Source organism: Drosophila albomicans, chromosome 4 (assembly GCF_009650485.2).
Source record: "Drosophila albomicans strain 15112-1751.03 chromosome 4, ASM965048v2, whole genome shotgun sequence".
In the NCBI taxonomy this organism is placed as follows: Eukaryota; Metazoa; Arthropoda; class Insecta; order Diptera; family Drosophilidae; genus Drosophila; species Drosophila albomicans.
Window position 1 is genome coordinate 330,965 of NC_047630.2, and position 17,304 is coordinate 348,268.

The 17,304-nt window shown below is 30.3% G+C and overlaps 1 protein-coding gene across 1 annotated transcript in view; it reads right to left on the reverse strand.

The window, feature by feature from the left end:
- LOC117573196 (twitchin) overlaps nt 1-17,304 on the reverse strand; it is a 64,013-nt gene that overhangs the window by 37,018 nt on the left and 9,691 nt on the right. Inside the window, 16 exon segments of the mRNA XM_052006302.1 lie at nt 955-987; nt 2,634-2,669; nt 4,083-4,256; nt 5,441-5,671; nt 6,293-6,466; nt 7,328-7,366; nt 7,501-7,626; nt 8,133-8,444; nt 9,029-9,133; nt 9,394-9,453; nt 9,929-10,039; nt 10,602-10,646; nt 10,880-11,449; nt 12,854-13,521; nt 16,069-16,471; nt 16,531-16,754. Coding sequence (XP_051862262.1) covers nt 955-987; nt 2,634-2,669; nt 4,083-4,256; nt 5,441-5,671; nt 6,293-6,466; nt 7,328-7,366; nt 7,501-7,626; nt 8,133-8,444; nt 9,029-9,133; nt 9,394-9,453; nt 9,929-10,039; nt 10,602-10,646; nt 10,880-11,449; nt 12,854-13,521; nt 16,069-16,471; nt 16,531-16,754 — 3,311 coding nt within the window.

The following is a 17,304-nucleotide window of genomic DNA, read 5'->3' on the forward strand; positions in this document are numbered from 1 at the left end:
AAAAGTATTAAACTATATCCACGTAGCAAATGATTGTATACCGAAATCCATATTTCGTCTTCACAACAAACTTCTACATACTACCTTGTTTTTTTTTCGAAATCCACAACAAACTTAATCTGCGTGCAACAACAACAAAGGTGGTGTTTATATCTTTTATAGTCTATGAGATGTCAGTGCTCCACGGACGGACATGGCATTTTGAGTCGGATGTGCATCGTCTTGCCTGTACCTACATTTATTTTCTGCAGGCACAACTTTATAGAATTCTTCTACACTATGGGTAGCTGGTAAATTATATTAAATTATTATATTTAACATAGTAATAAAGAAAATCAATCAACGAATCATGTGTATGAGTATTCATTCTCGTATTGAGCAACTACGACTTTTGATATACATACTACTATATGTATGTAGTTGCATACAAATGAACCTAGCATTCAAATGGAAGTATGCGTAAATATGAAAGCATTTAAAAAAAATTAATAATTAACTAAATCTACATACTTTGATTTAATGTAATGTAACCAAGGCTGCAAACAGCTTATCGTAATTTTTAATGATTGTATTATACAAGATTGATTAATTGATTAATTAATCTCCCACCACTCTATAATACAAGTATATCTAATCATTTATTTGGTGGCAACATCAAAAAATAAATATTATGACGTCAATTAAAAGTCTAAAAATACAATATTTGATTATTACGTTTTGTTATGCTTTTGAATGTTTAAGTACACTAAGTCTCAAAACCTTTGTAAAAAAAATGTGGCTAGTTTGCAGCCCTAGTGCTTGTAGTTAATTTATTGGCATTGGTAATTATTAATTTAATGCAGGTGAACGAATATTTGGAAATTGGATGTCTGATAGGGGTTTCTTTTAAAAAATGGAATCGACCAAAATACTACAACATAAAAACGTGAGGGAAAAAGCACAACTAACTCTCACCTGTCCTTCACCAACCTCGCCTGGCCTCAATAACTGCAATATGTGTGTGTTTTAATTAAAATCAATAAAAGGCCGAAGAACATTCATTTTGCGTTTTGACTATTTAACAAGATTGATAGTGATACAATGTTGAATTTATATGGATGATAGTGAAGCGTACTGCACATGCCAAAAAGTATTATTTCTATCTCGACCTTTCTATTATATATTTGTTTGTGTAGTAAATAAATATTATTAGTAATTGAGATATATTTAATTGTTTGTAATTAATATATTCTGAAATTTCTTTCTATTTGTTATCAGTTGTTGAAATTAATAAATTGAAAATTTATATTTTTTTAGTTCTTATGTCTTTACGTTAACACCGAACACGGCCTCGTCTCTACACTCGCGATACACTTAACCAAATGCACCTTCGCAACAAATTTTTTTGTTTAAATGCTCATAACGAATACATAATGTATATTATTGTTAAGTTTTGTTTTTTATATACACATATGTATGATTATAATAATGCGGTTTAGCTGTAGACCATTTTGACCTGTCAGTGGTGCCAATTAACAAGCAGGAGAAATATAAAACAGCGGGAAATATATAAATAGTTCCAGTTGTATCTGTGTAAACAATATCATAAGTTAAAGAACTTATTAAGTCCGATCGACTTTTGTTTTTATGCTTTTGAATAAAACTAGCTTGGGCGAAAAAATTGTATTAATTTAAATTTGTTAAATTTTTTTTAATGATTTTGAAAAATATTTCAGTTAATGCAATGATATAAATATTTAATAACTTTGAATGTATTTTTAATTTCTTTTTTTTAAATATATTTACTCTTCTTTAATTTAAATAGCTTTTTGTTTGCAAAAGTTGTCATCACAACTGTCAATTGAATATACATATAATTTAATATCCTAATGCATAAGACACGTGCAGTCTATTTACGATGCAGTATGTCTCTTTTCTATTATTGTGGTATATGTGGATGATTAAATAATACGCAATGATATGCAAATATAAATAAAAATCCCACATAATAATGTAATGCATATTTACGCATCTAACAAATCTGGGCATTATATATTTCTTTATTTTTATTTTAGACAAATTTGTGTGACTTGAAAATTCGTCTATTATTAGAAAATGCAATATGGTATATGTACAAAGTTGAATCGCATATATAATTTAGCCGTAGATGAATGTTGCAATACGAATGTCAAAATCATTCGGAATTAAATAGTTTTCGAGCAATGCCATCTATTTTAGATCGATAAATATGTTTAAACAATTAACCGATAAATGTAAACGTGTAATGTTAATTCCATTTATGTGTATTCACTCATTTCATTTATATAAATGTAATCTAGTATTGGGGTAGTCCTAAATATATTGTAAAGTTGCACGAAATTATTCAAATTATTTTAAGCTTCTAACACTTCAAATAAATTTATAATTACTTATTTGATAAACTAAAATATTACAAATTTTACCTTTTTCAAAATTAGAAATGGGCTTATTTTTAATTTATTTAAAACTTATAATTTTGTAAAACTTTACCAAAATTTAACAATAAATAATAGAAAAGAAATGTTCAAATATGAATTTAACCTCGCTATAATTGCTAACGACATAAAAACAGAGGGTTTTAACAAGATAACAAAAAATTTTTTGGATTGTCTTACCCGCGTATCCATAACTTCGCCGGGGCGTAGTTTCTTCTGAATTTGTTTATAAATATATTTATATTTATATATATATGTATATATATAATATATATATATGTACGTATATATACGTGCACATGGGTGTGGTGAATATTTATTGCATTGTGTTTATACCAAGTGGAAAATGGGTTTGTTGTTGTAGGTAGGAAGTGCGTTGGATTGTTCGATCGGTTGTAAAGTTGCGATTCACAGGCATGTCGAATACAATACAGTTTTTGTTTTGTTGAATCGGATATGTTATATGTATTGGTGTTGTAGTGATTTTTGTTGTTGTTTAGTTTGTGAACATGGTACATAGAAGGGACATAGGAAATATACATGAAATTAGGTACAATTTTGATAACAAGGTGCAATACAATTAAGTACAAGACATTCAATTATTAAACAATGTATAAATATTATATATATCAAAATATTGTTCGAAATCTCTTCCTTTGGTTATATAAAATTTATATTGTGATATGTATGTATGTATGTGTTCCCAGGTCTACTAACTTAATATATTCAAACTGTTTTTCGGTTGATTGATATTTATTTCTAATTTTTATCTGTATAGAATACTATAAAGCAACCGCAGCGTAAAAAAATATATAAACAAACAGTATATCTTAAGGATTATTAGAATTTAGTAAGGGTTCTCACTAAATAAATTATAATTATACTACTCGGACTATTAATTCTTATTAATTATCAATTTTGGATTAGCAATAATGTTTGCTATCAATTAAGGTAGTTGTCGGTTGTTTAAATAATAGCCAAAAAACAGACGAAAGCAAGAGTTTATTTATACATATATCTAAGAAAGCAATGATATTTTATAAAAATTTGATATAGTGATCAATCAGTTCAGTTCTAATGTTTTGATCTGAATTACTGTGCAATTTATTTACTTTTTACTTTTAAACATGATTTATATATGAAATTTATTACATAGGACTAGTTCATGTTTAATTTTCAAGACGGCCACAACAATACAATTGACATTTAAATCTTTTTTAAATCCCTTCTTTCCTTGATTCTCTTTTCTACTTATAAAAGAGTGGGAAAGAAATAGAGTGATAGACAGAATTACAGAAGACCGATTCCTTTTTTACCTTTTACATTTACTTATACCTGAACTCTGAACATGCCAGTGATGAATGTCTATTTTGATAGAAAAAGTCTAAGCATTTACTTTACTAATAACTTGCTTATGCGAACCCAAAGTAAGTAGTTGCAAACATGTACTCAGACTTGCACGCCACTGTATAATATGCATAAAATATAATTATGCGCCTTCAATTTAACTCACGGTCAATTTAAATGTTTGACAATCTTGCCACGACAAAAAAATTAAAAGAGGTGGCGGTGGCATACTACTTCAAGAGAATGAATTATTCAATATGTAAAAAGACGTTAAAAATTTACCTCGTCATTAATGATTAAGGATGGTCGACGGCCCATGTCGGCGGGAGGAATTAGGGATCCTCGTCTACTCGGTGGCTCTGGAGCAAGTGATGGACGCTTCTCCCGAATTACCTCAATTTTTGGTGGCTCACCGGGCGCAGGAGGCTGCATTCTGGGAACTTTCGTTTTGTCTTCCTGAATAAAAAAAAATGAAGTCATAAAATCAAACATTTTGAATTTAAATGAATATTATGATTAGAATATATTAACTTTTTTCTGTAGATTTTTTTTTACTTCCCACCATTTTTTAAAATATTTAATAATTTCGGATACACTTGAATTTATATTAAAATTGAATGTTTCTTAAAGGAAATCCAATCAAGCAATTTTCTAAATGACTACTGATACATACCGCAGTAACTGACAATTGAAAGGTCGCCATATTGCTATAAGCTTACAAATTGATCTATGAATATATGTATGTACATATGTATGAACGCTTATATACAATATTTCTTTAATTAATTCAGATTGCACAGCAGTTCCATTGCAAATAGTTTTTTGTAATGGATGTTCCGATTATTATTTTTTATTTAATTTTCTTCACGATATACTAGTTTATATATATGTATATATATCTATTATAAACATATAATTCAAACCGTTGGTCAAGAACGACAAGAGCAGACAGATCTCAAACATTTAAATTGCTATATTATATATGTCGAGCAAATTTTGCGCATTAAAATACATATACTTATATATAACATTTTATATATATGAATGTATATTTGTTAAATATATAAAACACAAAAATTAAAAATATATTGGAAATGCTTATGTGTCGGTAGAATTTAATACTCATACGTAGTGTGTGTTTACATACACATACCTCTTTTATCTGGATGCCTTTCGTATAATGTCTATGGGTATTTTAATTTTAACTACCACGAAACATAATTTTTTTGTTGAATTCTTTTTTAGTGGAACGAATGATAAAATAAAATATTTAAATATATTGAGTATATGAAATATTATTAATATATGTTTGAATATATGAACAAATATTAGTATGTATGATAAATGTATACCTACACCTCTGTCTTCATATTACGCAATCTATGCACATTTTTAGTAAATATATTAAAATTTCTAAATATATTAAGAATATCTGAATGTATGTGTATATGAAATATTAATATGTGTATAATTATATACTTATATACATATGATATAATTATTTAAAAACTTGTACATAAGTCGATTCAAAGTATAACAGAGACATTGAAGTTTTATATATAGTATAGATGAGATATTTAATGAAAAAAAGAAAATCAAGTGAAATTATTTCAGTCGCTAAGTGTATTTTAAGCCCTTACCTTCAAGCTGTCAGCAGGCACTTGAACGTCAGGTTGCTTGTCCGGAGTGTTAATGACTGTAATGGGCTTCTCAGGTTTCGGTTTAACTTTTTCAATTTCCACACGTTCATAATTATCTAACTCAGGTCGTTCATTATTATCCACAATGGTTGGTATAGGTTCAGGTTTTTTTAAATCAGATATTTTCGCTTTGGTTGCATTCGTGGGAGTTAATTGTTCCGTCACATGTGCCTTTTTTTGGTGTGGGTGAATATGGGACTTTTATTATTGATGAATAATTTTCGTGTTTAAATATTATGAATCATATACAAAAGTTAACATACATATGAACATTATTCAAAACAGATTTTTTTCATTCAAATAATTTGAATCGTATTATTTTTTTGATCGAAATTTTATTTGGATTATTACAACAATAATACATTTAATAATATGTTCAATAATGGGCGACACATTCCCATATTTCTATTTTCAAAGGTAAATTGAAAAGTATGAACATATAAGCTACTTTTGTATATGCATAAATGCAAAGATTGTTTTTTTACAGAATTCTAGAAAAGGTACGTATAAAATTAGGCTAAGCACATAAAGTTCCAAAGAATAAAGAGCTAAAAAGCGAGTAAGAAAATTTAATATAGAATAAAGCAGACAAAGATATTGAAGAAGTAGGAAAAAGATGTTGAAAAAGTAGAAGAAGTAGAGTAAACTTTCGGAGGCTATAACCTCCTCCATTGATTACAAAAATGGGAAATTATTCGCAAGAAAAATAGAAAAGATTTTATAGTATACATCTGCATATGTAGAAATTTGAATTAGATAGGATAATATTGTAAATCTCAAGTACCATTTTACCTTAAGTAACTCTTTAGCTTGCTGTGGCTGAACTATTTCTTTAGCGTCCTTTACTACAGGTTTTAAAACTATTCCAAGGAAAGATTCGTTCTGAATGGGTTCCTTAGTCATTAAGCTTCGGATAGAGGAACGACGTCGTTGTTTTACAATATCCATCACAGATGGGGTATTTTCCTAAGAGGTTGGTTTTAATGCCGCATTATACAAGTTACTTAAAACAAAATCTTTTCAAACTTCAATGAGTCTCCCAATAGGGTTTAATTACATTAAAATGAGATCAGTAAGGCAGCATATTATACATTTTTTAAGATATACAGGGGTGCACCGGTTTTTACTTTTCATTTTCGTTGTGGGACCAAAACCGACATTTTTGTTTTTAGGTGCTCCGGATTTCACCACTTTTTGGTCATCGTTTTACTATCATTTCTTACTGCTGAAACAGCTGACTTGTGTTTTGTTCAGAAGAAAACAACGCGAAAAAATGCATTTTGTATTTTAAATTTCCTGGATGAATTCAGCTCACATAAGAATGATTTCATCCTCTATAGAAGAATTATGTTTTGCCTTTTCTCTTTTCCGCAAAGAGTTTTGTAACTTACTTTAAAAAAAAAAAAACAGTTGAACGGAAATTAGCTATTTCCCACAGAAAGGGAATGCCACCCTTTTAACCGATTTCATTCATCTGATTTCAACTACTCTTTTAAGCCACTTTTTGCATTTAAGTAATACAATAATAATAATTCATTATACGGATGTATAATAATAATTCATGTGACGGATTTATTGGTCGCTCACCAAAACGAAAATTGGTGTTGTCGACGGCAACATTTTGTTTCCAAATTTGAGGTGGGGTCAGAAATAAGTTGTGAAAAAAATAATTTCATTCTTTTTCGATCTTCTGGCGATCTTAAATTAATGTCAATATATCAATGATTCAACTATTTTTTGAAAATGGGTAGCGGGTATTCTACAATCGAGCACACTCGACTATAGTCTTACTTATTATAGGATTGTTACGGGGGAATTACTACTTACCTTTTTTCCTTTTTCGGCGCGTTCTATTGGATTATCCGTCTTTTATTGTGTAAGATATATGAATAAGGAGAGACCAAGACCATGTTAGAAATAAATTTTTGTTTTTGAATTTAGTATGTATCAGACATCAGACACAGATTTTGAACATATAATGTTTTTTACCGTAATCTTACCTTTGGTTCGACTATTACGGGTTTAAGTGTTGCGCCGTCTCTAATATCCTCCTCAGCCGGAAGTTTACCTTTGCCAATTTTAATACCTTTTGGTTGTTCCAATTCTTCTTCTATAATTTTATTTTTCTGCAATGCAACACAAAGACAATCATAAACAAACACGTAAACTTTATCAATAAAACACTAATAACAATTACAATAGTGAATAATGAGGCGCTACAGTTGGTTGGAGGTTTTTTTTTTCGGAAAATGCATGTGATAGAATAAGGCCTATCCGAAGTGTCTCTAGCTAAGTCCGCTGACGTCAACGGACGAGACGGACTTGACTTAACTTTTTCATCTCAACTATTGACGATTTTTTATTTTTTATATACATTTTCTGATGGTCAAAGTTTTAATACACTTCTACCCTATGGTTAAAAATTTATGTTGAGCATAGTTAATTCCAATTTAAAAAGATTCCAGCTGATGTTAATACTCAGTGGTGGCAATAGCCTCTAGACTGATGACTTGAGTCTAGAGGCTATTGCCACCACTGAGTATTAACATTTTCAAGAGTGTTTTCTTACAAAGCTGTAGAAATTACATTAGGCCTGTAAAATTTTAATTATGTTTGCAGTTTATGTGCTTACCTTAGCAAGCCCATTATTATTCTGCGCCGTTTCTGCTTGCTTAATGGGTAGTTCTAAAACTGGTTTCTCCATTTTATTGGGTATTTCAAGATCACGTGCAAAATCAGTGGGTTTGAATTCCGATTTTTCGTATTTTTCAAGGGTTGGACGTTCGTAATCTGGAATTTCTGGGAGCTCTTCGTACTTTGGTTTTGCTTTAGGTTTGGCTTTGGCCTTTGGTTTAGTTTCAGGCTTCACTTCCTCTTTTGGCTGTGCAATCGATGTTTTTCGTAACTTTGGTAGTTCCTCGACTGGTTTTTGCTCCTCTACTGTCTATTTTATATATATGAAGACAAACACGACATTGAAATGGGTTGTTAATCATACGTTTACATAAGTATATTAGTTTTGTGTCAAATTTCAAAATTGATTAGTAACTTAAGTTTTCTTATTTAGGAATTTATGTATATATTTATTCCAGCAATAAGACAGCTTACCTCAACAGTTAATAAATCTATCTAAACATATATTAGGTATACATATTCAGATACATGAATAGATTTTTAAAGATAGATAGATTTCTTAACTTTAAAGAAAAGGTTTTTTATTAAGTTCTATATAGCTAAACACATGTTATTATAAAATAAATATATTTAGAAATATATGTAAATTAAAGTATTACAAATAAATTATGAGGTGGTACAAACGTTGTTTGTACAATATATACATATATAGTATGTTATGTATATGTATATATACATACTTAAAAAAAAAAGATATCACATAAATTGCAGTTTAGCAGAAAGAAAGAAAATAGAAAATAGAAAGAAGTAGAATGATGAAAGTTTAGTTTAGAAAATCGAAGAGCGGCTTATAGAAGCGATGTTCCATTTTTTCAAATACCGTTCATCGCTCACCTTTGAAATTGGACGTTTCCCCGCTGGTTTCAACTTCGGAATTTCTTCTTTTATGGCTTGAGGATTACTGTTGGCTTCAATTTTGTTGTTGTGAACAACAACTTCCTATATCGGAATATACATCTCGTCTTATAATAATATATTCGATTTCTTATAACTATACATAAATAACTTGTTTCGTCAAATTACTATCAGAAATATACTAATATTAAACAACATATATTACGAGAATAAAATATTATTAATGTATATTGTAAATAAATTTTTTTTTTTTTGGTAATTTATAATTTTGAGTAATGATACAAACTTGCAAACTACATTTTTATTGAACTATAACTCGTAAACCACATAAATTATATACGTACCTCCAATGCTTTCTTCTCCACAATAGAAGTACGCCTCGACTCAGATGCGAAACTCTCCTCCTTGGAAAACATAAAACATAAAAACAAACTCTTCATAAAATGCGAGAAATACCTACATATGTATATGTATTTGAAAACTGTAAAATGTGCTCTAAACTATAGACATTATACATTATCACACACCACTCACTAAACTTAAAAGCTCTTTTCCCTTTTAACAAGAAAGGTACAATTAAGTGTGTTTGAATGATACCCATTTAAAAAAAATGTTTCTTTTATCGGTATACTACAACTAGATATGCGATGGAGTTAAAATATATATTCCACGTTTGTAGAAAAAAAATTCACTTAAGCTTCATATATTTATTGTAAACAGGCTATAAAATACAAATTTCTATTATTTAAAAAAGTTGGAGTTATAAGTACACTCGTGTTTGCTACCCAAAAACCTGCTTGTCATGTGCACTCTATGGAAACGTATTACAAATTTTGGCACATAGTACATGCCGATCATATTAAATCAATACGCTCTTACCACAAGTGAAGATCTTCTTGATGAAACTGAGGAATCGTCTTCGTGTGCCTTTGCTATTGACTTTCGACGTACCTCAGATTTGGATTCTTCTTTAACAGATACAACACTGGCCTGACCATACAAATATGTAAACAAAACGAAGATATTAAAATGAATAATGCGGTTTGTTAAAATTTAATTTTCCATTGAAGATAATTTCTAACTTTATGAAACATATGTTTGTGTGCCATGTGTATTATAATATGTACATACCATGACGTAGTTTATTTGCTTTAAATATTGACCTTAAATAAATTACATGAAAATGTTCATTTCGGCGAAGTATTGCAATATTTTTCGCGCTGAGAGTTTTGCTTTTGCTTTTGTATTAAAAATATACACAACTGCAAAGTAATTTCACTTACATAACATATGTAACTAAACTTAATACAAATATTGAATAATAATTATGATTGTCACATAGTTCAGGCAGTCAATACAAATAGACATTTACTGGAATTTGTGAGTTAGGAAATTCAACAAAATAATTTTTCCATCTATTTAAGGTCACTTGTCTGCATTTTATATTATTTTAAACATAATATAGATAATGTAAGCTAAATATGTATCCGAACGTTTTATTCAATTTTTTTAATATTTCTTATTATAATTTAAATTATCATTAATAACTTACTTTGCGTTCAATTTTCTTCAGGGCCACTTGTTCAGAAGATTCTTGCTATAATGCATGAAAATATATATTAATTAATTTCGCGTATAATCAATTATCTTCGTTAGTTTTAATATACAATGTTAATAATATGTTAATATTTTATATTTAAATAATATTATAAATTGTTTCCATGCAATTTAGGAAAATAAAATTTGTGTAAGTTTTTGTTGTCGATTATATTAAATTTCGGCGAATAATAATATCTTCATTTTGGTTGTCACGTTTTAAAAAATCCTTACCTCAGGAGATTGACCTGCAAAATTATCATTTTGTTTCACAGTCAAATCGGAATCTTTTTTATTTTGTTTCTTTTTTGATTCTTCATTCAAAACTGGCTTATTTTTAACCGAATCTAGGTCATCGACATTAATATCGAGCGATTTCTTAACTTCGCTGCTAGATTTGTCTTTTGGAACTGCTTTTTCTTCTTTTTTATTCTTCTCCACAATTTTTTGTTGTTTTGCGGGATGCATATTCTCTTCCAGCGAAGGATCGTTGTTTGGCTCTTTTACGTCTTTTTTATCATCTAAAGATATAATTTTATTTCTATCTGATGCTGATTCATCTGAAGATTTTAATATTTTCGAGTCGGGCTTTGGAGCATTTTCCTTTTCCTCTTCAGCTTTGTTTTCGTCTTCTCTTGATTTACTTGGTGTTTTCTGTTCTGTATTTTTGATTTCATGTTTTAAAGGATCTTCAATTTCATTACTTTCGCTCTTAATATCATGTGCCGCATTGTCATCTTTCTTTTTCTGTTTCGATTTATCTTTGATTTCTTGGTCTTGATTTTCTTTAATGACTTCTTCATTCTATTTTTGTTTTTGTGTTTTGTGTGTTTGTGAGTTTTTTTTTGTTATTGACAAGTTCATAGAAAGAAAAATGGTTAGTTTAAGAACATGGAATTTATGTAAGTTGTTCATTTACATACATATGTACTATATGTGTATGAATTGCTCTCAATAAAAAATATATATTAAAAATGAAAGCTATAATGCGCTCAATACAATAAATCCTCTGCCGTTCCCATTGCAAAACAACTCAATAATCCAATTTATTAGCCCTCTACCTAAAAATTACCGAGCTAAGTCTGTCTTATTTGATAGAAAGTTTTACTTACAAGACTTATTACTTCTCAAACAAAGCCGATTCTTCGGTTATGTAACATTTTAAATAAAATGTGTGCGTTAAGGCCTTAACACTTATTTGTAATTTCGTCTAAATAGTTTTTTCAATGTTATTTACCTATTATTTATTTTCGTAAATATGAAACTACCATATAGAAATACTAATTAATGGGCTCCAAAATAGCCCATGACTGTACTGTATTTTTAACTTCAAACAAATAGAAAAATTAGGATTACATTGTTTTTTGTTTTTGTTTATTAGTAACAAATAATATTTACTTAGTTTTATAGAAATAGAGATCGAAAATAGAATAGAAAATAATTCGAGAGCAAAATTTCAGATTGAAAGAGGAGAGAAAATGTTATCAGACTTTAGAACTGTGTTTCATTAAATCTGATAGAAGTTTTTAAACAATGACAAGAGAAAATAATAAATAATCAAATTTCTAAGAAAGTGCTTATTGCAAACCTCTTCACATAAAACATATTTAACTGGGGCTAATTTCACACCAAAGATGGTTTTCTGTTCGTTATTCGGTAGAACAATATCCGGTGGATGAAGCAGAAGCTTATGATGTTTGGTTTTTGGCATCTGGTACAAAGTGACTCCCGACTGTGGGTGAAATAGTTAGTTCTACTGTTAAAAATTAAAAACTTAAATCCTTTCCGGAAGGGAAGTGCGTGCAAGGAGAATAAATTGTCTCATTTAAGTGAAAGCTGACTGACAGCTATATTTAATTTGAATTAGGAACTTGGAAAAATATAGTACTGCTAAATGGAAATTTAATGACCAAAATTATAAACTTTATAATGTATTGAACTAACCGTTGTGGAAATATCAGAAGTTTTCTTTTGTAGATTAGATGAAATTTGCAAATGAAATTCCTCTTGTTTTTCCAAACTTGAAAACAGTTTTTGCGATTTTTCTACCACTATTTTCTCATCAGTCTGTTGAATTATTTGATGCTCTGTTGAAATCTGAATACCCTGTTCTTCAATCTGAACCTTTTGTTCTTGAACAGATTCTTTTCGATTTTTTTGATTTTTTTCTTCGCCACCGATATTTTTGTCATCAAATGTTTTATTTACCTTTGTTTTCTTTTCGGTTTCTCCTTCCTTTTCCTGTTCAACCTTTTCATCTTTCTTTTTGCTCTTCTTTTCAACAGTAATTTTGCAAGAGGACTCATCCTTGCCAGCCTCATTGACGACAACGACCTTATAATTTGACGTATTCTCCGTTTTCGCTGAACTAAAAGTCAATCTGGCAATCGTGCCATCAAATGTTGTTGTAATATCCTTTGTTTCACGAATAAGAGTGCTTCCTTTATACCACTCTACTTTGCATTTGCGATCAGATTGCTTTAGACTTATCAAAAGTTCAAATGTATTTGTTTCAGTTATTTTTTGATCAACAAGTTTACGGGTAATTTGCGGTTTTGTTGGTTTACGCTCTTCCTCTGGAATGTCAACTAGATTGACCACTTGGGATACAGCCTCGCCCTTTTCATTGCTTGCCACCAATTTGTATGCTCCTTTATCACTATCTTCGACTTCATTTATTTCAAGCTTCACTGCAAATTCACCTTCTTTCGTTTTTTCAATTAGATACACATGTCGGTTGCTTTCTTGAACCGTATTGCTTTCCTTGTACCATGTACATTTTGGTTCAAATTTGGAAGCAACTGTGCATTCAATGACAACAGTTCGTTTTTTTATTATCTTAATGATTTTAGGTTTGTCCTTTATGACAGGAACAACTGCAAGAAAATCAAAATTAAAGGCAAGGTTAGGAATTTCTATAGGTAAATATACATATTTATTTATTTGGACGTTGACGTACTAATGGCAATACCATCAAGTGGCCCAGCGATACCAAGCACGGGCTTGTTGACGAGCGAACAAAACAAAATAAATTTGTGAGCAGCGTGCTTTAATCCAAAACCGCGAATAAATATTAAAAGACGCTGGACAGCTAATAAATACACTAGTAATACTATATTAATATGGAAGCAAAATATGTTAGGATACTCGATAAATATGCTAATAATGAGGTTTTAAGCAGAGAAGATTTACTGGAGCAAACTACGTTATTGAGATTATTATAATTCACACACAGACTACGGAAGGGATTATGGCAAGCAAAGTTAGTAGTTCTACGTGAAATGGGAAGAGGAAGACAATTTCTAGTGATCCTGACCGGAACCGCAAAACTAATTTTACTTAACAGCTCCAAAGATTATATTTCCCCATTAATTAGTCTCTGTATGAAAATAGCACCTTGCATAGTTCTACGGTCAGAGAGAGAGAGAAGAAAGGTTTAGTAATAAAAGTCTACTACGATAAGGTGGTAATCTAATATTATTGTTCCAATTTAAACTATGAAGAACTAATATCAAAAATAGTTTCTTCACCGACTCAATCCTATCTTGATAAACCCTATACTGGGGATTCCAGCTGGGTAAAACCGCTACAGAAGGTTATAAGCTTACATTTTTTGCAATTGAGATGTAACATATTTACTCTGCACCAAGATTCTAGACGATCAAAATCACATTGCAACAGACTATCATTAAATGTCAGACAAAGCTTAACGTCATCAGCGTACATAAGAACACGGGAATGCTCTATAACAGAACGAAGATCATTTATGAACAAAGTGAACAATAGAGGACCCAAATGACTACCCTGGAAAACACCAGAAATATCTTGGACACATTTAGATACAAAGCCATTATAATAAACATTCTGTATTCTGTTAGATAGGTATGAGGAGATCCACTCAATTAGGCTATGAGGAAACCCTAAAAGATTAAGTCTATATAATAAGAGGTGATGACTTACTGAGTCAAAAGCCTTACTAAAATCGGTGTAAATGACATCCGTTTGCATTTTATTCTCGAATCCTTTAATTACAATAGAGGCGAACTCCAATACGTTAGTAGAAGTGGACCTAGATTTCAGAAACCCATGTTGGTAAGGTGAAATTATAGATTTACACAGATGTTGCAGTTGAGAAGTTACGATCTTTTCGGAATCGCAGATAATTTAGATATACCGCGATAATTTTGAACTTTAGTTTTGTTCCCTTTTTAAGGATAGGTATAATATATGATTTTTCCAGATTTTTGGAAAACAGCATGAGTTAACGGATAATTCAAACAATTTAAGAAGCGGTTTATAGATACTACCGGCGCAATACTTTAGCACACAACTAGGCATTCCAACCGGGCCTGTCGAAAAAACAGGTTTTATAGCCAATAGTTCCGTTAAAGTAGAGCTTTTAGTAATTAAGGAACCAAAAATACAATTAGATTCATTTACCTGATAAGGATAAGAGAAGGAATTTTGAAAACTTGGAACAGAATATGTCGTTTGGAAAAAGTCCGCAAATAAATCGGCAATACCTTTAGATACTGTCATATTCTCCAAAGACATGAAAGCTGGCGCTGACGCGGATCTACGCTTCGAGTTAACGAAGTCGTAAAATCGTTTAGGATCACGCTGATATCTTATTCTGCACCTACTCAAATAATTATTATAACACTCATTGCTATCCGTGCGAAAAGCTGCTTGAGCATCGGAATAGCGGAGAAAATCAAGAAAAGAGACAGTTTCCTTGAAATTTTTGTAAAGACTCGACCTACGACTTTTTAAGCTCGATAATTTCTTAATAAACCATAAGGGTTTATCAGACAAATGTCGAATTCTTCATGGCGCAATATATGGGAGCTCCAACATAATTTCCAAAGTAGGATGGTAAGGGTCTTCAGGCGAAGATATAAGAGATGTTTTCGATAGAGAACAGGAATCTGGGTCTAAAACAAAAATAAGGTCTAGAGAGCTGTTTAAAAAATTTGAAATACCATTAATCTGAGACAATGATACTCCGTAAAGACTATCGATAAAAACATGGGATGTAGAGGGGCACAGTCCATTAAAATTCTTGGCGGATGCCATTAGACACCAGCAATATTAAAATCACCAAGGGCTTTAAAGTAATCACAATCAGAAAGCATGTTAGAAATGTTATTAATTAAAGAAAAATAAGCTAAATACAGAGCATAATCTCAAATATTGAGAAGAAATCTGCAGGAGAATTTAAATTATTTTATCATTATTTAGCGGATGCGGCAGTCGGGTCTTATTTGCTTTGGTTAACAATTTTGTTTTTTACTTTTTGGTATAATTTAAATGCAATCAATAGTATATCGATATACCAAATGAAGGCTTAGGTGCAGTTTTTAGACTTTTTTCAAGCACACTCGATTGTAGCTTCCTTACTTGATTTCTATTTCAATACTTACTTTCAATATTCAGAGTGAGATTCGCATTCAGTTCTCCCAATGAATTTTTAATGTTGCACTTATACAGTCCCGAGTCCTCCAACTGCGGGTCAAGTAATTCCAATTTAATGTAGTACTGATCACCTCGCTGTTCCATGGACATTTTCAGTTTATTGGATTCCTGAATAACATCTCCATTGCGGAACCAAATAACATCTGGCTTTGGATCAGCCTTGACTTTGCACTCCATAATGACAAGTTTACCATTATTTTCAGATATAATGCGGGGCTTTTCAATAAATGTTGGGCCTTCACCTTCGGGCTCAGGCTCTGCTTCAATATTTAAATTCAAATTCGCATTTGATTCACCGAAATCATTTTTTACATTGCACCGGTAGGTACCACCGTCAGTTGCTCCGGGATCCTAAAGTTTTTAAAATCAGTACCATAAAATTTAATAAAAATTAAATATAACATGCATACCTTAATTTCCAAAGTCAATTCATAAATATCTTCGGAGATTATCGTGCTGTTGATTTTAATTTTTTTACTTTTTGTGACAAGCTCTTGTCCTCTGTACCACGTTACTGTTGGTTCAGGCTTTGCTTTGCATTTACACTTCATTGTTATTAAAGTGCCTGTCTCATTTGGTATTATCCTAGGCTTCTCGATGAAGGACGGCGCAAAACCATTTGCATCATTCGCACCTACAATAACATTATAAAACAATATTATCTTTACGTTCAAATCGATTAATTTATTTTTGTTCAAAAATATATTCTAAAAAAATTAAAATAAATAAGTATTATTGCGTTATTGCAATAAATGTACCAAAAAATCATGGACGATAATTACTCATTTATCAAGCATGTAAAAAAAAAGTTGTTGATTTTTTAATTAAAAAGTAAAAGGATAAAAAAATAGAGTTAAAAAAGAATTGTAAAGCTTGTTGCGAGTTTTTTGTTAAACTTGTGAGTTGGCCGTTATACTAAGCAAATTATGACATTTTAAACGTGGACACACTTATATTTATTTATAAACATTAGAACTCTAATGGCATAAATCGAAAGGTATGACATTTAATCTATGCAACATAAAATTAAACATCTGGGTTGCTTATGATACCTTTATGTGCAGCAATATAAAACAATTGTTGTACAAATTAAGGCAAAATTACTTTGCCTATTAAATACTTATAAGCAAAATTTGACTTCAATTGAAATTTATATAATGCATTACTTTAAATAATTCTTATCG